Raw genomic sequence first — 25,954 nt, 5'->3', positions numbered from 1 at the left:
AAAGAACAAGTGTGGGGTGACATGGTGAAGATATTACTGTTAGCTGTTTGGGGAGGTGCTCCACGATGGAGGTGAGGAGGCTCTTGGTGGGCTTCTCAGAGCAGAGCAGGACGAGATTGACATTCTTGTCCCCACGGAGCAGCAAGCCTTTGGCCAGGACACCAACCCTCATCACTCCCTTCAGGGCTCTGGGAAATGAGCAAAGCACAACAGCAACTATTAGACTTGAAATCCCCCTAAGTCAGCGAGTTTTCCTGCCTCAGGAGAGCCATGTCACTACATCAGTTTTTCTTTGGACACGAGAGTCAAACCTTGGAGTAAGTGGTTCTCAGCATAATCTTACACCCCCTCCTTCCCCAGGAGCACCGACTGCACTGTGTCAGTTGTTTTGCCTTTTTATTGTCACTACACACACGTACAGTGAGATTCAGAGCATCTCCGACCCAGCGCACACATGTGGGACAAGACGGGGGCACAGCTCTGCAGCACTACATACATGTGAACAGCACCACCTCAATGTGCCTTGGGTTGTTATAGCAACGCAGCTGGAAGTAGGTACTAAGTAGGAGAAGGTACTAAAAATAGTGGCAATGGCCACCTAGTAGATGCACCCACAGTATGAATATCAAAACCCTGCATCACTGTGTGCTCAGCTTATCACACATTTCAACTTGACCTCTAACCTCAAGGTTACTACAACCTAACCGCACACCCTAAAAGAGCCAGGCTGAGTACGTACCAGTGGTAAAGGGCTATTGGATCTGCCAAACAGAAATGATCTGAACTTCGGCACTGGCTCCTGACCGACCTTGAAACTGTCTCGGTGGGTTAGGGGCTTCATCAAAGACTGTTCTACTACTAAAACTAAAGATTGTCATCCACCCACAGACCTGTCTTTTGCTGGTTCTTTCTTCTCTTTGTCTTCTTCTTTGGTCTTGTCCTGGTCTGTAATTATGTCAGACACCAGTTTGAGAGCACGTTCTGTAATTGACACAATTTTCTGGATGGACTGAAGCTCATCTTCTGAGGGGTAGATGGCTGCATGCTTGGTCATAACGTAGCGGTCATCTGAGGAGTCGGGCCGGCGTGGAGGCTGTAAGATGGAACAGTTCAAACAGGTTTAGGTTTTATTAAATGACATGCCAGCGCTAAGATCAAAAAGCTTAAACAGGTATAAAAAAAACAGACTTTCAAATGATACATTTCACCTCTTAAAAGCCAAACCAAGAAAAAAAACGCGTTATTTTTTAACAATAACTGTCAATTGCATTTTTTGTTACTTCAAACAAGAGATGGTCATTGTAGTCAAACTCAGAATACACAACCAGATAAGAGAAAAGCTAAGTTCTTGGAGCCTTCACTGCAAAAGCCATAAATCTTCCTCAAATGTTCGTTAGTGCAACAGAACCGCAGGCAGCAGAGGGGTCCACAGTTCCTAGAACTATATCCTAAAGATCAGCCAGGCTCTTGTTTCCTTTTGTTCACTGCTAAGTCCAGCATGCTCATCGTTTTCAGTGATGGGCTCAGACTTTGTTAGTTGTTCCCTGTACATGACTAAAGACTGGGGGACAGAGCTTTCAGTCTGTGGCACCGTCAACCATAAGCTCTGTTGAGAGCTTATTTATTTTACAACTACTCTATTAGTGTCTTATTACAAAAACCCCAAAGACATCTCCTACCACAGGCCCCTGAGGCTGCAGGCCGGGCATGCCAGGGCGGACTCCGAGTAGACCAGGAGGGCCCGGAGGCCCTTGTGGATATCCTCCATCTGGCATACGACGCCGCTCATCCCAATGGTGCTGTTCCTCCTCCATGCGTCTCCAGTACATGTCTTCTTCATAACGCCTGAAAATGTAAACCAGAACTGGTCTCACTCAAATATTTTATCTGTCTGCTTCTTGCACCATGTAGAAACGTTTCACTGCTCCTGGGAAAAAAGCATGTATCATCTGTTGTACTTTATAGAAGGAAAATGGGGCGATCGTGGCTCAAAAGTTGGGTGTTCGTCTTGTAATCGGAAGGTTGCCGGTTCGAGCCCCGGCTCGGACAGTCTCGGTCATTGTGTCCTTGGGCAAGACACTTCACCTACTGCCGGTGGTCAGAGGGGCCGATGGCGCGATATGGCAGCCTCGCCTCTGTCAGTCTGCCCCAGGGCAGCTGTGGATACACCTGTAGCTGCCTCCACCAGTGTGTGAATGTGAGAGTGAATGAACAGTGGCATTGTAAAGCGCTTTGAGGGGTCCCAAAAAGCGCTATATAAATGCAATCCATTATTATTATTATTATTATTAAAATGTAACAACCAATTACGCAAACAGACATAATATTACAGCCCATAGGTGACCTTTTGATAAGGCACTGGTGCATACATGACTCCACCATCTCCACCCACTAATAACAAGATCATAGCCATACCTCATCTCCATTCTCCAGCGCTCCTCCTCTTCTCTTCTTCTCCAATACTCTTCTTTCTGCATCTGCTTTCTCATCTTCTCCTCCTGGATCTTTCTGGCTCGAATGCTGGGTTTGACTTCTACTTGGAGGTCTGGGTTTACCTTTTTCTACAAAACAAAAACTGCAATCAAGAACTCGACTGGTTATAAACGTAAGGCTAAGCAGCTGTGCCCCCCGCTGACCATATGCCACGAGGGACGACATCATGATGATGATACTGTAACAAAGTGCTGTGAGATACAGTTTAAAATTAGTTGTCTGCCAAGTTGTCTTTTGTGTGGACAACAATGGTTCCATCCTTGAGAGAGGCTCTGAAAAGCATCGAGTACAACGGGGTACGACCAGAGGAGCGTGTGCGACGTGACAAAGCAGGGCATGCAGTCTGAGCGTCTGTCTAAGGGGAGTGAAGTAAATAAAGTACAGTGTGTGGCAGGAAAATGTGCCCTGTCGTCACAGAGGAGAAGCTGCTACAGTCTGGCTGAATGAAAGTAAAAAATAACAAAGTGACTTCTTGCACAACACTGTATGTGAAGATAGGTGAGTTTAGCTCAGTTCACCTGTGCAGTGCTCAAACACACAGACTGGATCAGGGGACGGCTTTCCCTCATGTGTATGATAGGAACACGTGTTATCAAAAGAGCATTTCCTGCTGTCAGCTGTTAATTTGGGGAAGTGCTTGAAGACTAACCTTGTACTGCAGGCGATGCCGGCGACCTTTTAGATGCATCTCCTTTGCATTTGGATCATTGAAACTACATTCACACAACTTGCAATGGAAGCGAATGACTTTGCCTTCATCGTTGCGGACCTGGAAAAGAAAGCAACACATTACACTCCAAGTTTGAATTCCTGCATTGTTCCCAAGTATGTCCCAGTTTGTTCAAACTCACTTCTTCAACATAGTCATGGCCAACAGGCTGAACATCACTCTGCAGTACAGCAAGGGATGATGTGGAAAGATCTGGAATGTCACTCTTGGGTTCCTGGGACCCTGAAGAGGCTGCGACAGGCTTAGAGGCCTCGACTTTGGCCTCTGCCCTGGAATCTTCCATCTTCACTGTGGTCTGTAATTTGTTCCCACCTGCATGTCACCAATGACGCGTATTTAATCATCATAAAACCTAGAAAGTGAAGTACAGTCACAGAACAACTACACAGCTCGTGTGTTTAGTGGATTACAAAGGAAAGGTATGCTTTTGATGCTCACCTCTGTACCTTTAAACTGTTTATCACAGGAAACGTGTGATTTCTTACTCAAGCCCAACATTAGCCAGGCATTTTATTAAGATGCCAATCTTTAGATTATTGAATGTGGTGGAGGGACAAGCCTGAAAACCTGCTCCTATGTATTTAGAATGGATTAATTGACCAGTCTGAACCTATTAACCACGTGATGTGTCATGTGATGCGTTGCACTGAGCAGATGTGAGTTTATGAGCTCTGCACTGGCCAGCTGTAAAATATTAGTATTTTAGCTCATTTTGCCAACAAATTGCCTCGAATGTTTATATAATGTCTTTAGACAAGTTTTTTGCACACCTTCGATTCAAGCAGAGAGAGAGAAATATGCAAACGATGAGTCAAAGCGAAAACTAGCAGTGACATAGCAGCCAGCAATAGCCCCGAAAATGAGACCATGTGCGACGCTGAGGATTTGTTATTTGTGTTGGGGAGGGTTGAGGTTTCCAGGCTTTGTGTTCAGGTTTTGCTGGGAACCAGTGTTCTTGTTTTATGCTCAATTATTTTGGTCGATAGGTTCAGACTGGTCAAATGCAGATTTGGTTAAATATGTAACAACACAAAATATATATTACTCTTCTTATATGCCAGATAAGTACTTGGAATGTTAAAGGGTCCAACAATGTGGTGAAAAAAAGTCAAGTCTAAATTGTCTGAAGAAAGATTTGATTCACGTTGCTTTTTTGCAAGAAACCCATCTGACAGATGATGAACACAAATACTGTAGAGAATGGGTTGGTCAAATTTTTTTTCATCCTACTCCACAAATAAAAGGGGGTTTATTACCCTTATACACAAAAACCTTCCCTTCACTGCTACAGCCACTCACAAGGACAATGAAGGAAGATATATTTTGGTTAAAGGGATGTTGCATGGGGAAACTGTTCTTCTAGATAATATATATGCGCCGAATGATTATTTCATACAAAAGTCATAAAAGAAAACAACGATTAACAAGGCAGTTAGAGATCGAGAATAATATAAAAAAGCTGGAGAAACAATATTATGTAACAAAATCAGCTGAAACATTAAGTGAGCTTAAAATTGCTAGGACATCTTTGCGTAATTTGATAATGCGAAAGGCTGAAAGAGACGTCCTTTTTGCCAGACGACGGCTTTTTGAATCAGCTAATAAGCCTAATGTGTGATGTGAATGGTGAAAGGCAAGTAGGAAACCGTCAGATTAATGAGTGCTTTAGAGAATTCTACACAAATTTATACCAGTCTGAGATGGACATAACAAGGCTTAACTCGACTTAGTATTCCCTCAGCTCTCTGAAGATCACGTCAGCCTGCTGGAGTCACCCATAACACTGATGGAGGTGGATAAAGCTATATCTGCACTGCAGTCAGGGAAACGTCCTGGGGCAGATGACTTCCCAGTAGAATTTAAGGTAATGAAAGTGAAGTTAAATAGTTTATTATTAAGGGTTTTTAATAAAGCACTTGAAGAATCGAAACTCCCAGAATCTATGTACCAGGCTAATATAACATTGATAGCTAAAAAAGATAAAAACCCGGATTCATGCTCATCTTACAGGCCTATGAGCCTTCTTGGTGTTGATAATAAGATACTTTCAAAGATACTGGCTCTTAGGCTAGAAAAGGTAATGTGCTCTATTGTGCATGCTGACCAGACAGGTTTCATTAAGGGGAGGAATTCTTATAACAATACTCGACGCCTATTTAATATTATTCATTTTATAAATCTTTATCAAATGCCTGGGGTTGTTGTTTCTATGGATGCCGAAAACGCATTTGGTAGAATTGAATGGGATTTGAGTTTGGAAAAAACTTTCTGGGGTGGATCAAAATTATATACAAATACCAACAGCATCTGTGTTAACTAACGGCTTGCTATCCTCCCCAGTTACATTGAGCAGAGGTACAGCCCAAGGTAGCCCATTGTCACCACTATTATTTGCTTTGGCCATTGAGCCTCTGACCATTAGACAAAATCCAAGTGTTCATGGAGTTAAAATTGGGGATAAACAACCTGAAATTCTGCTCTATGCAGACGATATTCTTCTGACATTGACTGACCCTGCCAACTCTCTACCTGTTCTTACCAGGTGTATCAAGGACTTTGGTCTTATATCTGGATGTAAAGTAAATTTTGATAAATCTGTTGTAATGACTGTGTAGTGGAGGGGACCTTTTCACTGGGCACCATCAGGTTTTGTATATTTGGGAGCTGACAAGATGGAGGTCACTTCCGATATCATTTCTGGGAAGAATAAATCTCATTAAGATGGTAATCCTACCCAAAATATTATATCCCACAGGCATGTTGTTTGCAATTTTGAAATCAGAAGACATTAAAGTAATAATAAGGCTGGTGGATTTCATTTGGGCAGGAAGAAAACCCAAAATTAAATTGGAGACACTACAGTTACCGAAAGATCTGGGCGGGTGGGGAGTGCCAAACATTAAATTATGTTCTTTCAATACTAGGGCTGTGTGATATGATCAAAATCTCATATCCCGATATAAGACATCTATCGTCCCGATAACGATATAAATCACAAAAATGTAACATTTTCTGTAAATTCTGTGAATCTCGACTTGCGTGAAGTGTTTCCAGCTGGGCGTCATGTAGCTGGAGTCGTGTTTTAACCGATGCATGAAACTACACATTTTTAGACATAAGTTGTAACGGCGCCGTTTTCTTTGTGCGTATTTATTACACGGCGTGCTGCCGGGGAAAGCCTGTTCTAACGTTTGAGTCTAAGGTTTATTTTTTAGCACCTGGCGGCTCTTTTTTACTTCTCATCCGTAAATAATCTGCATCTTTCACGTGATTCCGTTTATTTTGAAAAGTCTCAACAGGATCTTGAGCTTTATTGTGAAAGGTTTATGTGGAACATAAACAAGCAGACGCGCGATGGTGTTATCGTCGTTGTTGCTAACGACAACGCATAAAAACAGGCGCTTGTCCGTCTGTAGTGTGGTTATATTAAATATAAGAGAGAGAACTTGAAATTAATATAGCCACTACAGTGACATCAGAACGATGAACAAATATTGCTGTAAACAGTTTATTTTGCGACACCACGAAACAAACGATAGCGTAAAATGAAACGACAGATGTTTTTATATCGTCATCCGATACATATCATTATATCGAACAGCCCTACTCAATACAAGCGAGGTTTCTTTCTTCCTGGATACATGAACATTCTGGGCTGCCACGGCTAAATATTGAGGAAGTATTATGTAAACCATCCTCACCTGTTAGCTTTCTAGGGAAACGCCTAAATGACTTACCTCACGTAATAAAGCATAACCCACTATAATGCTATGTGGACGTGGGGAAAACTGAGAAAACTTTTTAACAGCAGTCATCCGTTTAATATTTTGTCAATGCTTATAAATAATCCAGACCTTCTGACATAGTGTTGAGCTTTGAGGGATGGCATAAAGTAGGTGTAAAGAGGTTTTATGACCTCTTTATACATGGTGAGTTTAAATCATTTGAATCCCTGAAGTCCCAGTATTCTGTGTCAAAGACTGAGTTTTATAAGTATTCGCAATTGAGACAATATGTGTTAAAAAATGCTAAATCATTACAAATCTCAACAGCCTCTTCTCGGTTGGAGAAGTTTCTTCTGGATAAAAGGGAGCATAAACATTTTGTATCAAAGTTTGATTCAGAGATTTATGCCCTAATTGTGGATAAACTGGCATGGTTGAGAAAATCTTGGGGGACGTTGCTTAAATGTGAAATAGATATACAGGCATGGGACAAAATCCTGCTCCTTCCATCTAAAATCTCTGTTTGTAACCGATTTAAAGAACTGCAGCACAAAATTTTGCACAATGTGTATATTTCTCTGTATATTTATAGTAAGTATAATATGGGAACATCTTCAAATTGTCTCCAGCGTAAGGCCGGAGTGGGCACTAGATTTCATTGCTTGTGGGAATGTGCTATTATTCAGTCACTTTGGAAAGAGGTCTGCGCCAATATTAGTACAGCCATTGGTCATCAGGTGACAGAAAACCCATTAATGTGTTTATTGGGATATATTCCTGTCTCACTGGTACAACATGAGCATGTAATTCAGTCACTGTTAATGTTGGCCAGGAAAAGCATTATGTTGAGATGGGAGGGGGCTGAGCCTCCCTCCATTCCTCTATGGAAGTCGCTCATCATTGATGTTATGACTCTGATCAGGCCGGGACATCATATTGATGGGAGCTCCCGAATTTTTGTGGACAAATGGAAGAAACCACTGGAAACACTGGGAGCAACCTGTAAACTGGATTCTAATGGACAACAATTATGGACATAATTTATCACAAGTTCTCTGTGGACTCTGGAGAATGTGTAATATTCTAGTGCTGTGCAGTGTTACTATCTTGGATGTGAACCAGTCTTGTATTTGTTGGAAAAAAAAGTTAAATAAAAGTTTAAAAAAAGAAAAAAAAGAGAAAGGATTAATTCTATCTTTATGAGACACGGTTACTGTCATTGTTTTTCTGTTAAATAACCTAAAAAATGACTGCCTGCAGCTTAACTTCAGTAATCCCTCCCCTATCAATCACAACCCAATCCTACAACACTGCCTAAAGTCCTGCCATTAATTCATGTTTGGATTATGAATATGATCAAGTTGAACTGCTTGTTCCACCCGCTTCAAAACAAACAACAACAAAAGCTGCACCAGAGGACATGATCCACACTTCCTGCCAGTAAGTCAGTGCGAGTGAAATACAGCAGGGTGGCATTTATTTTAAATCATCAAGTAACAAAAGGTAAAAGCTTCAAATCTCCTGCTCTGGTATTCAGACTGTTACTACCAACATTTTCAGACCCAACTTCAGTTTCTCTGCTTTTAATCAAAAGCCACACTTCCCGTTTCCCTCCAATCATCAGGAAAGCTCGTCACAAATAAAGCAGGATTGTTTTAAGCAGAACTATTCACATTTTTCATGAACAGGTGCAAATGAGACCAAAGAGCATTGCTGTTAAACAACTTACTAACCTACAAAGTTGATCTTGGGGGTGTTGACTTTTTTCCCCACTGAAGCAGCACTGGCAGCAGAAAGGCTGTTGGCTTGGGGGCTCTTAACACCTGCCACACCGCTGCTAACCAGGTTAATGGGCCTCAGGTAGGAGGAGCTGGAGGCAGGAGAGGAGGAGGTAGCCACACATGGAGAGCTGGTGGTACTGGAACTGCTGAAAGTAGCCAGTGTGGTCTTGCTTGGAGCAGCTGTCGTGGTGGATGATGTCTGAGTAACCATACTGGGCTCAGTGGATGGAATGGGCTTACCGAGTTTGGTGTGGAGTTTTACAACCTAGAAAAGAGAAACGAGTGCACAGACGCTTTCTGATTATTCTACATACAGCAGACACTAGAACAGATTCCTGTGTAGAGCCAGGTTTGCTTGAGCACTGACAATCATCGTGGACAGAAAGTATAGGCTGCCTCTTCAAATGACTGCTGTGTTTCATTCTTTGTTGTAACAATGCTAAATCTTACACCACTGCAAAGCCTGCTTCCTTCCCCTGAGTGGTGCTACGTTTGTTCATCTGTGGGTTTAGCAGCAGAGTGTGTGGGCTGTGAAAGACACAGTGGGAATGTGAATCATACCTTTTGGTGCTTGGCTCCACGAATATGGGCAGCATAGGCGTCAGCACCAGTACATGAAACATCACAAAGTTCACATCGGAGCTGGTTCTGAGCATTGCGGGCCAGTGCTCCTCCACCGCTACCACTGCTACTGCTGCTCTGAGAAACCTTCAATGCCGCTTCCTTCTTTTTGTGCTTCTGGCCTTCAAGGTGCTCCTTGTAAGTCTTATGCAGTCAGAATTGGAGGGACACACAGATTATTCATGAGACAAAACACTAATCAACATTCCCACAAGCGACTGCATAAATGTTTTATAAATGTTGCTCTTCGTCAACTGAAGTTGTAGATTTACAGAAACGTCCTTGATCATTCTTGTTATGGTTCACGGTTTTTTCCCTCCTCAGGACACATTACCATGTCAGTCCACCCAACTCTGATAAACTCCCCATCAAAGAATGGCTTTCTGTTTTTTGAGGGATTTGTAGAAAATCTCAAAGCTGGTCTTAACTGCTCCATCCCTGAAGCTTTGCTAGCAAACGTCTGATCTCTGAACCTGCTCTGCAACAGGCAGCTTCTTGTGTTTAGGCCGGTGATTCCTCAACACAGCAGTCTGCTCACTGCAAACTGAGCACATGGCTTTAACTCTGACTTCAGTACATAATACTTCCATGTCCACTAATAACCATAAAACAATTAAATATCTTATGATTGACTGTGAAAAGCATTGAACTTAACCCTGTGTGTTCATTAGTTATCAGTAAATTAACCCAAGCATCATATCCATACACACCATATTTAGCCTAACATTCATTGTCATCAGTCTTTACTAAGTCGAATGGGAGGCGGAGCCTTCAGCTTACAGGCCCCTCTGCTGTCTGGATTCAGGACACATACACCATCTCTACTTTGGAGACAAATTTCTCTCCATAGCTTTGAGCCTAATCTTCAAAGGGTTGCAAACGTGTACGATGTGCTCCACAAGCGTAAAATAAAATTTACAAATGTGTGCAATGATTTGTGTGTAACTGTTGATGTCCCACACGTGTGCGGCCTCTAGACTAATCCACACAAATACGAAGCAATCTGATCACACGTAAAACTATTTTACAAACGCGTACATCCAAACCTGAATAAATACTGATCGTTTACGCACAGTGTATTAAGTTCAGCTCCTGAATCTGATAATATTACCCTCCAAAACCCTTTCTTTGCACACAGATGTCTCAAACTACACGCAACTTCTCTCTCGCTCGCTCACAAAGCCTTCCATACGTGTGGACGAATCACCCGATAGGTCACGCCATACGGGTTTGTGGCAGGTTTAAAGCTTCGCACAGGTCCACTAATGTAGGCTGCTTTCAAGTCCCAGTGTAAATGTAGGACATCAGGGCTTCCACTGTATGCCTGCGTTTGTTTTTCTAAATGATCATCACAGCTAATAACCGCTTTACTAGAAACCATCGGTTTACCACACACAGACAGTGGCGCGAATGTTCGGGATTATTTGTTTGAACAGTAATGGTAGACCACCAAGACTTGGATGACCACTGACATGTTTGGGATCATTTATTATGCCGACATTAATAATAATAATGGATTGGATTTATATAGCGCTTTTCAAGGCACCCAAAGCGCTTTACAATGCCACTATTCATTCACTCTCACATTCACACACTGGTGGAGGCAGCTACAGTTGTAGCCACAGCTGCCCTGGGGCAGACTGACAGAAGCGAGGCTGCCATATCGCGCCATCGGTCGCTGTTATTAGAGAGTGCTAAGATTAACATTAAAGTGTTATTCCACCGTACCTGAATCAAATATCTGTTTATTTGAAATATATAACTTAACATACACTCACTCCAGTGGATGATCCACAGTACGACTATGCTGTCCCCTCTGTCTGCAGCTGAGCACTGGCTGAATTTCCCCAGCATGTAAGAGCACATTATTTAACCCATGCATGAACCTTTAGAGGCTGGTGTATCGGCTCTGTGATGGATAAATCACCTCTTCTAGTTTTGAAAAAAATAAAAACAAACAAAGCTTTACACTGGGACCTGAAAGCAGCCTACCCGTGTGGATCTGTGAGAAGCTGCAGCATTAAATTAGTCTCAGACATCCCAGGGAAAGGCTCCTTCTCTCAGGAATATGAGGGGGGGTTGCTTCACTGGTGAAAGCACCACAAGGTATAAAATCTTAAGCCTGACTCTGCTAAAGGAAACAAGGCTGTAAATCTCTCTTCACGCAAGCCTGACCGGAGGGCGGGTTGCCATGGTAACAGGAGTGCTGCCTGCAGAAGGGTCATCTCCACAGAGGTGCAGAAGAAGAAACGTGAGCTGGTATCAGACTCAGTTTCTGTGAGTCACAATAAGAATGTTCCCTGTGTGCGTGTGGTGCTCTGTGATCGTTTGGCTGTCCTGAGTGAGCAAACAGACACAGCAGCCGTTTTTAACTCACAGCTTTAACTGCTTAGCACATTTATGCACTTTCAGTTCAAAAATGAACCCAACAGCATGCGATGTGATCTGTGTCCACACGTATTTAAGGAGGTTTGACATCTGTGTGCACAGAAAGGTCTCTGCAAGGTAACATGATCAGATTCGTGAGGTGAACCTAATAAATTGTGCAGAAACAATCAGTACTTCTTCAGATTTGCATTGATTTGTAAAACAGTTTTACATTTGGTCAACCTGCTTTATATTTGTGTGTGTGGATTGAAGTACGACTCCTCAAAAGTTACACACAAAACACTGCACACATTTGTGAGTCTTCGTTTATGCTTGTTGAGCACATCATATGCATCTGCAGCTCTTCCACAGTGTCTGTGGCTACGTCCACACTGGCCCGGATAGATTTGAAAACTGCATTTTCGTCTGAAAAAGCTCCGCGTCCACACTAGCGTTTCAGTCCTGTTCACAGAGGTGTGCGTCCACATTGAAAAGACCGAAAACACTTATGTTCCAGTACTGCGCATGCGTGAAACAAGATTCCTGCTTCATTTCTGTCTGCCGTTTATTTACTTTCCGGCTCTTTGAAACGTTGTGGCAAAATGTCGAGGAAATGCACCAAGTTTTTTAAATGGACTCACAATGAGGTGGAGTTGTTGCTGCGAGTAACACAAAAGTACAAAGTTGTATAAGCCAGTGAGAATTAAAGAATTTGAAGAAAAGCTCTCTGGAGCATGTACAAACTGATATTAATCTTTAATTATTTTAAAAAATTATTTTAAAAAGCAACAAAGTTACCACTCACTGATGAGTTGATCAAAGAGTGTCTGGTAGCTGAAAAGGAACAAACTGCATGACGCATCATTTACATTTGAATCCCACAGACCTCGTACAGGGCACACAGACAAGCTGATGAGCTGCATGGCATATATGTATTATCTTTGCATGGTTGAAAGACTTGCTGGCCAACATTAGGCACTCCATAGAAAACAAGTGGAGATATCACAAGACATTTTACATTTAAACATGACTGTTAGATATCCATGCACTCAGCGGTGAACTCACCTGTGGGCCAGCACAGCTGATCTTACACACATCACAATAGTGTATCTGAGGAGGTTTGGGGGGCTGTTTGGGCCTCAGCTGTTTACTCTGAAAGGGGGGCTTCTTAGTAAAGGTGTTGCCTGTCCATGCTGCAGTTGCAGCTACAGCTGCCACTGCCTGCTTCTGCTGCTGTTGCTGCTGGTAGTAACTGGAGGCTGCTGAGTAAACTGCAGCTTCATAGCCAGAGTATGAGGTTCCTGAAAAACATCCAAACCTACTTACTGCTGCTCTGTTTGTCAACTTCTCAAAAGGTTCTCAGAAAAAAAACATTTATTTACACAATGAGACCATATTCAACATTTCTAGTCAACATGTCACAGAATCAGACGAAAGGTCTCAAAGCTATGCTAACAGAGCTAAGGCGCTGTAGCTGTCCTCTGAGGTAAACACAGCATGACTAGCATCAAAAAAATGTTAGACATATTGTTTACCATTGTTATTGCCGCTCTCATACAGCTAAAAACAAACACATAGTCATTTGTTATCCAGAACACAACTGATCGGCTGCATTACGATTCACCTTCATGTTACTCACGAACTACAGTAAAAAAGTTGTTCCTGGAGCAGTGCTTTTGTGATAACGTCTCACAGCTTACCAGAGTATGTAACAGCATTAGTGCTGTATGTTGGGCTTTGGGAGTAAGACGGGACAACAGAGGCTGCAGCAGCCACGGGCTGGACAGTAGATGTCACTGGGTAGATGGAGAACGTTGAAGAGGCTGGACTAGGAGCAGCTGGCTTTATCACAGTCACCTGTCGAGTCTGCTGGCTCTGGGTGTATGATGTCACCCCCTGGCTGTAGACCGGTTTGGGGGCTAGAAAACACAGAAAAGGATACAAAATTTCAAAGTTCTGCTTGGTCACGTTGTGCTGTACTGCCACAAACGATATTTTGATAGTCGACTAGTCACAGATTATTTTTGCGATTAGTCGAGTAATCAGATCATCATCCATTGGACGTAAAACGTTCAGCTTATCGCACCAGCATCTGCTCTTATATAACTATCATTAGCTTACAGCTTTAAGTGTTTCAGGTCTGTGCTAACTAAAAATAAAGACAAGATGATAGTTTATTAAATTTTAATGACATTTGCAGATTGTTTCGGTGAAGTTTAATAAACTCCTTGCTATCTAAAATATAACAGGACATCGGAGTAAATTCTCGAGCATCTCACACTTCTGATAATCAGCTGTCTGCTTGAAGTTTATTCAGCTGTGGGTTCTCTCCGGGTACTCCGGCTTCCTCCCACCGTCCAAAGACATGCAGCTTGTGGGGATAGGTTAATTGATTAATCCAAATTGTCACTAGGTGTGAATGTGAGTGTGAATGGTTGTCTGTCCCTGTGTGTTAGCCCTGCGACAGACTGGCGACCTGTCCAGGGTGTACCCCGCCTTTCGCCCTATGACAGCTGGGATAGGCTCCAGCGCCCCTGGAAAGGATAAGCGGAAGCGAATGGATGGATGGAGGCAGGGAGTTAGTGGGCTGATCTAGGTATATCAATATGTCATCCGCATAGCAAGCAAGCTTGTGTTCCTGTCCCGCAATGGTAATCCCCTTAATATCTTTATTTTGTCTAATTGATTGTGCCAAAGGTTCTAAATACAAAGCAAACAGAAGCGGGGACCAAGCACAGCCTTGTTTATTTCCTCTCTGCAGAACAAAGCTATTTGAGAGACCCATTAACTTTAATTCTTGCGGTGGGGTTAGTATATAATGCCCTCACCGTATCAACAATTCCCTTATGTAAGCCGAATTTATCCAAGACTTTGTATAGAAAGTCCCAATTTACGGAGTCGAAGGCTTTTTCTGCATCAATACTCATAAGCATGGCTGTACTCTTAGATGTCTGTATCTGATGTATTACATGAAGAGTTCTACGTATATTATCCTGGGTCTGTCGTCGTCTTATGAACCCCGTTTGGTCATTACTAATCAGGTCGGGTAAAAATTCTTCCATTCTCCTGGCCATTATCGAAGTAAACAGTCTATAATCTATGTTAAGGACAGAAATGGGTCTATATGAGCCACACTCCATTTTGTCTTTCCCTTCACGTCGGAGCGCTTTTGAAAGTATGTGGTGTCTTGATAAACTGAGCAGATATTTGAGGTTTACACAGCTACATTCTCGCCTGAAAATATGTTAAACGTTTATTTTGTGACCCAGAAAGAATAATAAGAGTAATATTAAAACTAATTAGCTTCCGCCATTGTTGGAAACTGAGCAGGGCCGCGCTATGAATTCTGGGATAGGTTGGGCCACGAAGTATGCACCCGACCCATCCTTCAAACCTGGGGAAATAAAGGACGCATTTGTGGGCCGCATTATTTGGAGTCTTGGAATTTGGACAGTCTTCCTCGTGTCGCTGTAACGTAATCGGCCTACAAATGCGGGCACAGGAGGATGCGGTTCCTGAATTTGGACACAGCTACGATAACGGACACTGCTGCTTCTTCTTCTTCTTCTTCGGGGTTTAACGGCAGCTGGCATCCTTGTACATGCAGTGCTGCCATCTTCTGTTTCAGTCCGTTATTACACTCTTAAATCCTACTACTTATTCCTGCGTCTTTTGGGATCTTACAAAGCTTCAAACGACGCGCTGACTATTAAAATAGTCGCCGCGACGTAATCGTGACTAGTCGACTAACCCTGCTTCTGAGCCACATAGTTAGCCTCCAATTTATAATATGTTTCAATATATGGGGCAGGGATAGCTCAGTAGGTAGAGTGGTTGCCCCATGATTGGAAGGTCTGGGTTTCGAATCCACTGAACGGCTACCCAGAGGTTCCCCTGAGCAAGATACCGTCCCTACACACTGCTCCCCATGCGCTTGATTAGTGGCTGCCCACTGCTTCACTGAGTTAATGGGTTAAATGCAGAGAGCGTAATTTCCCCACGGGGATCAATTAGCTATACATTATTATTAAATGAAGGAAAGAAAAAAAAAGTTCACAAGTAGCAGAACAGAGTGTTTCGTGGTGGGGTTAGGCATTAATAGCAGCAGTTATTTCACATTCCCTGCTGTTGTACATCGTAGAGTGACAGCAGCTGAAAGCATGTCTTTCACGCATTGTGGCTGCAGCAGCCCGTCACTGAAGGAGCTGCTTAAGGCCGTCAGGCTGAGATGCATGGGGTGGCCACCGTTCTCCTGTCACCGACTACCTCACTGGGTCAACAGGTCGTCCAAGAACAGCGCTGGCCTTCTTGATCAGTGTGTTCAGTTTATTCCTCTCCCAGCAGAGATACGGCTGACCAACACAAACACAGTCATAGGAGCTCCCACTGCACTCCATAGGAGCCGAGGCTCCATTGCAGATACAACCTGCTGTGTCTTTACCTGTAGTGTATCATTAGTCCAGCCTACTGGTCGGACGAGTCAGAGATCATGGCTGTCAGGGGAACATCTACAGGCTGCTTAAGCCCCAGAATGCTGCCTTCAGCACTGGTAACACAACCAGTGTGAGAGCAGCAAAGGGTGTCATCACCGTGTGTTCCTTCTACTGTGGTGCCATTCAAAGCATCTTAACAAACTGGTGGAAACTCCCCCGCCTCCAGATCAGGAACCACGCTGTGTTTAGTAAAGATAGCTCTCCCACCAACACACGAAGCAGTCAGCATTACAGTGGCCTCCACCCATCCCTCACACAGCTTCCCTCAGGGACAAGATGAAACACCACCCTGTGCCTCCTCCACCCGACTAAGAACCAGCAACAGTTCCAGGCTAACTCACTCCCACACAAACACAAAGCAACCACCCCACACTGCATTGCTCCTGTGATTTCTATATATCCAGTCTTACACCTTTTCTTTATTAGCACTGTAAAGGACACACTCCAATAAATTACATTTACACTGTAACCATTCTTGTATAATTAATATTTGACCAATTAATACCAATTTTTTAGTTCTCCAACAGGCCTGTTATTCACAGCTCACATCTTTGCTTCCCACACAGTGACAATATATCAGCACAGTCCCATATGTAAGGCAGTAATAACAATAAATCTGACGTTGACTTCCCTCCCTGGGTAGGACACTTGACACTGTGATGTCGTTTCTGGTTAAGGAGTGGGTTAATAGAAGGAATACAACAGTTGTAGCCTCTTTCCTGGACACATCGGTGGGTGGGTGCAGTCAACGCACAAGGCTGACAGACACTGAATTTGCAGTGTACTGTGTGGTAACCAGTCAACTTACAATTCATTCTCTGGTGACAGTGTGACCTTCATGGCAGGCCTTGCATAGACAAACCACATTCTGCATGGCTTCATTGTAAAGAGTCAGCACTCTAAGGTGTGTAGTCTAGTCCCATCACTCACTGTAAACATTTGGCTCATTAGGAAATTCATTATAATTTAAAATTATGTTAGGAGTGTATTTGGGGGAATTTTTAACCATTCTTCCAGAAGTGCATTTGTGAGATCACACACACTGTTAGATGCCAAGGCCTGGCTCACACTCCAATTTATCCCAAAGTTGTTCTGTTGGGTTGAGGTCAGGACTCAGACCAGTCAAGCTCGTCCATGTTTTATGGACTTTGCCTCGGGCACTGGTTCACAGTGATGCTGGCATCCTCTCAACCCTCTGATTTTACGTGGCCCATCACTTTGTGTCAGTTTGTGTGGTTCCCATTCATTTCCAGAGGGAAAGAGGAAAATTCCCAACTAGACTTTCTGCACAGGTGCATCCCATCACTGTACCATGCAGGAACTCACTGAGAGCGACCCAGTCTTTCACAAATGTTTGTAGAAGCAGTCTGGAAGCCTAGTTGCTTTATTCTGTACACATGTGGCCATTGAATTACTTTGCATACCTGAATTCAATTATTTGGATGGATGAGTGAATACTTCTAACAACATAGTGTGTAAAGAGTTTCAAAGTTTTAGAAGTTCAAATTCTTTTTACTTGTATAGCACCAATTCTTAACGGTCACTTCAATGCCCTTTATAACGTCCTGCAATAATAAAGAAAAAGCCCAATAAGCAGCTCATCCCCTATGAGCAAACACTTGGTGACAGTGGAAAGGAAAACAGGAAGAAATCTCCTGCAGATCCAGACTGGGGGAGGTCAGGCCATCTCCCAGGTGGGGGTGAGGGGAAACAGAAGATCAAGTAGGGACAAAGTTTCTTGGTAGTAAAATAAGCAAGTAATCAAAATGATTACAAATCAATGCATTTGGTAGTAATGGGGTAGAAAAATGTGTATTTGAGTGTACCTGTCTGGTAGTAGGTATCTGCCACACTGGGTTGTGGCTGTGCAGCAGCAACAGCCGCTGTTGCAGTGGGTTGTTGGTAATACTGCTTACTGTCGTAAGCTACAGCTGGGGCCGTCGACCGGACGTAGGAGTAGGAATCCTGCAAAATGATCAGAGTCTCAGACATCGTTGTTCATGCCACTGTTTCAGTCTATATTTCAATGCACGTCTGAGAAAAGAATCAACTCCAAACTTCTACTGGAGGTCTACTGTGTTTCTTATCATAATACTTTACTAACAAATACTGAACCACAACTTTAAGTCTCACATCAATGATAAAACTGTCTGCTCTTAAACAGGACATGAAACATCAACTAAGTGTCATTTACACCATGGACAGGTCATCAGCCTTTCACAGCTGAGGGGTAAAAAGCAGTCTACAAGTGTTGGTTTTCCTATTAGCCCCTAGTTGCAGCAGAGTTTTATGTTTAAAAGCAACAAGGGGCAGATTGGCCACCTTCACTGTGTCTTTGGTTCTTCGTCATTGGCAGCTGCTCTGAAGTGGGAGGTTCCAGCAGTTCGCCGTAACACAGAGCTGTGTGGAGGTGTTTCATTCAGGTGCACGAGTGGTTTACTGGACTACATCCAATGAAGACTTCTTTTATTTTTCCCAAATATTTTCCAGATATGTGACCAAGAACCACATGACATCCATTTGTCCTAAACACGGCAGTTATGCATGACAATGACTGTGATAGACTCAAGTGATTAAGGCCCAGTCACACAGGCCTGGAGACAGGGCTGCAGCCACCAGTCATGGGGGCAAAATAAGTACTCATGACAGCTTTCAAATGGTTGCTTGAGGTTCATGGCAGTGCCTGGGAAAATTAGTCCTGTAGCCCCTATCACACAGGCTAATCCCTGGGGATACCATACTGGACACAATACAGCCACCGGTTCCTAGGAACTGGTGGCTGTATTATGTTTTAGAATAAAATGGTCCTCTCAGAATTCACTCAATTCCACAGCGACGTCCCAACATAATTTCATTATGAAGATACCTAAAACTTTATAACATCTTAAAACTGAACAAGGCAATGTTGATACATTTGAATAAAGTAAGATATATACTCTTGCCTCAATGGCAAATTAACAAGATCTCTAAATGTTCACTAGATAATTGATAACAACGGCCCGTGATTTTAGCTGTAATGTTTGAAGACGTTACACAGTTAAAAGCTTGAGTTTGAGCTTTTTGATGTCAACATTGTATTTGGTTTTTAATCTCCTTCCACATACTTTTAAAATATTTCTGTATACGATACCCACACATCTTTGATCGCTATAAGCAGTAATTAATTATTAATAAACAGAAAATTACATTTTAACTTTGCATTATTCTTATAGACTACATTCACAGTAAGAGCAAAAACTGTGACAATAACCACAACACTTCATTTTGTTAAACTTTATTGTCATTACTATTAGATTTTGTACAGAACCGCAGAGGTTTAAGGTCCAGAAAGAACGAATGCAGCTCAAGTCCGGTTTCTGGAGCCCTACTGCTGAAAGAAGAAGAAATATTAATACAAACATGTCAAAGGTGGAAATCAGTCAATTTACCTTCTTCCCCCACCAATATATAGCATTTATTATTTCTTAGACAGCTTCTATATTTTACACATCCTCCTGATAGTACACTTAAACAGCGCCTCAATAAGGGTAGGTTTAAAACAAAAACAACCATTTCCTTATTCAAATTGATTTTAGCATGAATAATGTGATATCCATTCATTAACTGCTGAATCGATTTCCTCAGTGGTGCTAGGTTTGAATACATGCCGCCTACAGACAGCAGTGTAACATGACAGCTGTCTGTAGGCTGTTAAACTAAAAATAAATGTGCTGCCATGTGCTGTGAAGTAACTTAAACATGTCACACATGCCTGCTACACCAAATCTAAAACCATTTCTTGGCCCAGTCCGATCTGCCAACTATTGCTGACCAACTGGTGCCCATACTAGGTTTGAACACTTACTAGTCAAGCAAAGCGACTGGACTGTTTAAATTGTACAGTTTCATTAAATCTATCTATTCCATTTCAGATGCTAAGTAGTTGTCATCAGAAAAGGTTCAGGTACCTGCTGGTTGCTTCCAGGTCTCCACACTGCTGGTGCACAGGCAGAGGATTGCCACGTTCGACACAGTTCCCTCACAGGCAGAGTCAAGTACTGTGGTGAGGATATGTAGGAAGATCCCCAAGCTAAGGATCCACAGCAGCTTCCTGGCAGCAGACCCACTTGCTTGCCAACTAACCAATCATGTCCGGTAACTCAATCGAGTTTCTCCCGTCCTCATTTTGAAACGCCATCATTAAGCTTTTGAGAGTCATTGCATTTAATTTGACTGATTTAAAGCATTTATGGAGAGAATGTATTAACTTGTGTGTAATTCATTTAATTCCTGCTGATAGTGTCCAATTAGAAACTAGTTAATGGAATTCTGCAAATGCATTTATGGCACGTGAGCTCCCACAAATATAATGAAGGCAGCACATCTCTCCCCATATTCCTCATTCAAAGAGACTCCAAAGAATGTTCTGGAATCTGTGAGTCTACAGAAAAATGTTGTGGTACCTGGTAGTTCTGTGAGGTGACTGGTGGGGGTGGCGGAGGGACTTCAGGCTGCCGTTGAGGGTAGCCATAATCTGTGGCTGCGTGGGTCGGCTGGTATCCTCCGTAAGCGGCAGCAGTGGCAGCAGCTGCCACGGCAACAGGCGCAGGCCTAGCTACTGCAACTGTGGCTGCAGCAGGGGCGTAAGCTGCTGCCACAGTGTGTGCTGCCACTGGTGCTTGATGAACTGTGTAACTGGCCACTGTGGTTGGATGGGTGTATGCTACCCCGGCTGCTGGCTGCTGGCTGGGAGACACAAAGGGAAACATGAAGGTTATCTCGACAGTCTAACTGAGAAATGCCTTGGCACATGTTATAAGATCTTTTTCAGACTCCAGTGTCTCCAAAACTGTACAGCTTTCCCCAAACTGCCATGACAAATTGCATATTAATGATCAACAAACTGGTCTCACAGCCCACTGTTTCCCCAGTGGTGCCAGTTTCAGTCATTGTGCGAATGTCCTGTTTATAAGGCTGGACACCTGCAGTCAGCTGAGACTGTAGAAGTCAGCTGATGATGATGGAAGGTTTCTCCCACTGAAACGTCCAGATGAACAGATTCTGGGGATTTCTTACCTGGATGACTGAGGATGCATCAAGACTTTACAGCTGTACTAACTACCAAAGCATGTATGGAGATTCTTTTGACCCTGCTGAGATTATGCCACCATGATTACATTTAAAAATTGTCTTTTTTTAAAATCCTCCCACTAATGGGACTCAGGGGTCCCTTAAATTATCATCTGAATCGTGCAGTATAGACTACTGTTAATACATACCTTGAATTATTTGGCATATAAAGACTTTTTGTTGATTTATTTAAATGTGCATGACAATTATGGTGCAACTGCATGCTCTTCTGTACAGGTCAGCTGTAACACATATCAGGTTTACTTTGTGGACTAATTTGTAATAAAGCACTTCTCCTCCTGATAAATTCAATTGTATTTATATAACATCAAATCACAACAGCAGTTGTCTCAAGGTGCTTTGTGCTGTAAAGCAGGGGTGTCCAGCTCCAGGCCTCGAGGGCCGGTGTCCTGCAGGTTTTAGATGCGTCCTTAATCCAACACAGCTGATTTAAACGGCTAAATGACCTCCCCAACATGTCCTGAAGTTCTCCAGAGGCCTGGTAATGAACGAATCATGTGAGTCAGGTGTGTTGACCCAGGGTGAGATCTAAAACCTGCAGGACACCGGCCCTCCAGGCCAGGAGTTGGACACCCCTGCTGTAAGGTAAAGACCCTGCCATAATACAAAGAAGAACAGCCAACAGTCACATGTCCCCCTTTAAGCAAAACACAGCATTACAACTACTGAGTATCATCCTAAGTTGCTGCAATGAATCTCCGGGGAAATGAACTAGGCCGTCACATCATTATTTCACTTTGACTTTAAGATCGTCTTTAAATCCACCCCTCTGTAGGTTGATCCTCTTCATTTAAGTTCAGATGTTCTCAGGAATCTGAACATTCCTCAGATTTTTCCCAAAACCTCAGGAATGTTCTCAGCACCTTGCTGAAACTAGGCTGCGCAGACCTGAGGGAGTTCAGAAGGCAAAATTGGTCCAACCTGCAACATGCAAGCTGTGCCTAAAGATGAGTGTACTGTGTTACTCCATTTTATTAATGTGGAGTTAACAAAACAATCCTAAAACTAAATCCTGAAATATAGTGACTTGATGGTCATGATCATCCAGGACGGGTAAAGAGCAGAGCGTGCTGAGAGAGAAAGCCATCACAAGGACTAAAGGCGCCAACGCAGATCAATAAGACGTGATGAGAGTGAAAGGAAATGGAGACGGGGCCAACAAATAGGGTTACTGTATAAGTTTCCAAGAATCCTTTGTCATGTAAAAACATTGTTGATGTGGATTCAGCACACAAACCAGGATACTGACAGGATTCAGAGTCCAGTTTGATTTGAAACAAGACATTTTTAAGCACAGTGGTTAGCGCTGCTGCCTGAGTCAGCTGGGTCTGCGTTGGCATGCATCATCATTTGGAGTTTGTTCTGCCTGTGTGCTCGCTCCAGCTTCCAGCCACATAACACATGCTTCTTAGGTTAACTAACCATGGTTGGTGTTACTGAGTGTTTCCCTGTCTGTGTTAGAGTACTACACCTGTCACCTTATGACAACCAGGTGTTGGTTCAAGGTGAAAGGTGGTCTCTAACCTTCTTTCCACTGGTGCTTCAAATGCCTAAGTGATTTAAGTGTTTATACGGTGACACCAACACAATCTTTGTCATACTCAAGGAGAGCAACACAATCCAATCTGAGGACAATGTAAAACATCAGTGATATAGTTCATTTCGGGGCCTGAATATCTGTTTACCCCATATTACAACAGTCTCACTACTTCGCACACTTTAACGGGTTAGTTTGGATCCAAAGCTCCCACCTTTTTTTGTTCAGAAATAAAAAAATAAATTAGACAAACAGCTGACGTCATGTTGCTGACCATGGCTTCCACCACAGCAGCTGCTCTACCACCATTTCACCATAAATCTTGTGTACAAAATTAAAATGTCAAAGGTAGAATAATTATGCCCGAAGCCTACAATACAATGTAAAATCAAAGAAACCATTTACAGTCACGGGGACATTTTAGCAGTTTGGAAACTTTCAACTTTTCCAAAGTGCTGAAATTTCACGGGGACATTTGGAGAGTAAGCGGTGCTCCTTTGGTTTATGTTTGAAGAAAAGTAAAAGAAAAGTGCATGAACACTTGGCTAGAACAGGGCCGAGGCTGTTGGTATGCAACCCCCCCCCCCCCCCCCTTTTGTTAAAATAACAGATTAAATTCATACAAAACTAGCAGGTGGCTTGCTCGTGCTTCAGAGGCCTGACTTAGTGATTGAATGCATACCATTATGCTCGGGGTGAGCACTGAAACGGCACATTTAGGCCGTAAAGCTTTTTTAAAAAGGTTTTTGACTGCAGCTGAATTTGGACCGAGCCCTGTTCCCTTTGCTCTGACACCGACCGCATCCCAGCACACACACTCACCTGTGAGAGCAGGTGCTGCTCAGCAACAACATCATCATAGTAATAATTATTATAATAATCCTGCACTCTCCCATGAGATGCATGTTTTGGGATAATGAGTGTTCAGCCGTGCAGTGAAAGGCAGGTTATATTTTCCTACCAAATAACTATTTCAGTTGGTCCTTATAATAAAGTCTAATAATGTCACACATAAGGGGGCTGTCCCGTATTTGGATGCCCGACCCCCATGGAGGCTCCCATGTGTTCGGCCTCGGTCTGGAGTGGATCGGCAGTGCTTCACGTTTATTTCCGTAGTTTTCCGTCGGAACTGTGGAGAAGGTCCAACCGTAGCACCGGGAACAACAGCCCCCTCCCCCAATGCGAACAACGGGATCAGTGGGCAGTAGCAAGCCTTAATATTAATATGTACGTACAGCATATAAACAAGCCATCGTTCGACCACAGAAGCATTATGCAGCACACAGGAACCCAACCAGCCACGTATCCCGCATCCCCCTACCTGTACTGAGCGGCAGCGCCGTGGGTAAATCCAAAGTAATTGCCGGTAGCCATTTTGGCATCTTCACCAAGCCGGCCAGGCACTGCGGAGGACACACACAGGATAAGCTAACCGTTAGCAGCGGTCCAACAACTATTTATTCACGGTTTTATTGCCTTTCTTACGCCTGCAGACACATCAACATTTTTAAAGTTGTCCTTAATATAAATTCACATTTGGTCGATACTTACCATAGGTGAAGGATACTACTGGACATATGGGAATCATTGGTTTTGTATATTCTACCCACTCTCTGCAGCGCTACACCAACCTATATATATTACATGTCGCACCCGGAAATGGCGTCATGACGCATGCGCAGAACGGTAAAACGTTAGCGTTGGGTGCGGTCCTACAGTGAGCAGAAACACACACATACATTCAGTCTGCAGTAACATGTCTGAATAGCGTTGGGACAGGGCCGTGAGTCCCGCTGTGCGGTGTCTTTTAACAACAGTCCGTAAATGTGTGCATACTGAGGACAGCAGCTGCTCCCATTCTGGTCTCATATGAGACTGTAGCTGCTCAGCAGACCCCACTCGCGCTTTTTTACATTTCACTGAGCGGCAGATGTTTTCAGTCGATGAACGTCTGGACTGGCATTTATAATCGTACTTTTCTAATCTTACTGATCACTCATATTCACACCACACATCCATAAAGCACGCACTGTCAAATATTACTCGTTTCAACATACAAACCTGATGTAGAGGACTGACTTAGAATTTTACGTAAAGTCAACAAATGGGTTCTGGGGACATTTTGTTTATCTTAAGTAATTCTTTAAGCCTTCCAACATCTATGTCAGCACTCCTGTAAGATTGATCTCAGATCTTACATTTAAATTTGTACATTAATTTAAATTTATTTTCAGTCATTTATGCTTCAGGTTTTATTTTAAAAAATTAAAATAAAACAGATTTAAGTATTCATTTCATGCATAAAGTTTGTTACATGGACATGACAGTTAGACATGAACATGGTCCATCTTACTCATGTGAGAAACATCACAATCCATCACAGTTCACATAATACTGCTTGTAAATAAATAAACGTGAACTTGGCTTTGAGCGTGGTTTGGGTGAAGAGTCATTAGGTGATCAGTTTGTGCAAGTTTGATTAAAATGTGACTGATACTCTAGGTGAAGTAGTGATTTTTTGTGAACTGTGGACATCTGGACAACAGAACCTTTACCATGGCAGGAGCTTAGTCTTTCAACAGGATGAGCTAAAACTGCTGCATTAAAATTCACAGCATGGACATCAGTGTGTGAATATAAAGTATAAAAGACCTCAAACTCTGGTATTTGTCATGGTCAGAGTATTCTCTGAATGTTCCAAGAACCAGTAAACACAAAATATAAAAAGTTTGAATTGTCCCTCATCTTCCAAGGTGAAGTTAACATTCCCTCTTGACATCTGATTTCCCTGCAGCCCTGACCGTTTCCTTTTGGCTGGTTAAACCTTTAAAATTGTGCATTGATATCAGTGTAGCAATGTAAGGGACATACAGGAAGGACTAAGTAGATACAATTTTCCTATGAAAAACATTGGGCCGCACTCAGTATGTGTATAGAAACATTCTTATCTAGTGCAAAAAAAACAAAAAACAAGTGCACACACAAAAATACAGAAAACCTGTACAAATGTAGTTCTTACCACTGTGTGTTTGTTAGTGAATGTGAATCATCCAGATACTGCCATGCCTCTACTTCTC

The 25,954-nt window shown here is 42.9% G+C and overlaps 1 protein-coding gene across 2 annotated transcripts in view; it reads right to left on the bottom strand.

Annotated features, from left to right (window-relative positions):
• zfr (zinc finger RNA binding protein) overlaps positions 1-24,554 on the bottom strand; it is a 39,271-nt gene extending 14,717 nt beyond the window's left edge. For both annotated transcript variants that reach the window (XM_082555316.1, XM_082555317.1), the window contains exons 1-14: positions 24,429-24,554; positions 24,199-24,280; positions 20,653-20,935; positions 18,037-18,175; positions 13,418-13,636; positions 12,783-13,018; positions 9,291-9,494; positions 8,682-8,994; positions 3,345-3,535; positions 3,143-3,262; positions 2,416-2,561; positions 1,680-1,845; positions 891-1,093; positions 38-188 (exon numbers count right to left, since the gene is read on the bottom strand). In XM_082555316.1, coding sequence (XP_082411442.1) covers positions 38-188; positions 891-1,093; positions 1,680-1,845; positions 2,416-2,561; positions 3,143-3,262; positions 3,345-3,535; positions 8,682-8,994; positions 9,291-9,494; positions 12,783-13,018; positions 13,418-13,636; positions 18,037-18,175; positions 20,653-20,935; positions 24,199-24,280; positions 24,429-24,465 — 2,490 coding nt within the window. In that variant the 5' untranslated portion in view covers positions 24,466-24,554. The remainder of the gene's footprint in view (positions 1-37; positions 189-890; positions 1,094-1,679; positions 1,846-2,415; positions 2,562-3,142; positions 3,263-3,344; positions 3,536-8,681; positions 8,995-9,290; positions 9,495-12,782; positions 13,019-13,417; positions 13,637-18,036; positions 18,176-20,652; positions 20,936-24,198; positions 24,281-24,428) is intronic.
• Positions 24,555-25,954: the final 1,400 nt, after the last annotated feature.

This window comes from Aulonocara stuartgranti, assembly GCF_965226115.1.
Source record: "Aulonocara stuartgranti genome assembly, chromosome: 12".
Taxonomy (NCBI): domain Eukaryota; kingdom Metazoa; phylum Chordata; class Actinopteri; order Cichliformes; family Cichlidae; genus Aulonocara; species Aulonocara stuartgranti.
The sequence above is the reverse complement of the archived record's forward strand: the minus strand, read 5'-3'. Positions and strand labels throughout refer to the sequence as shown.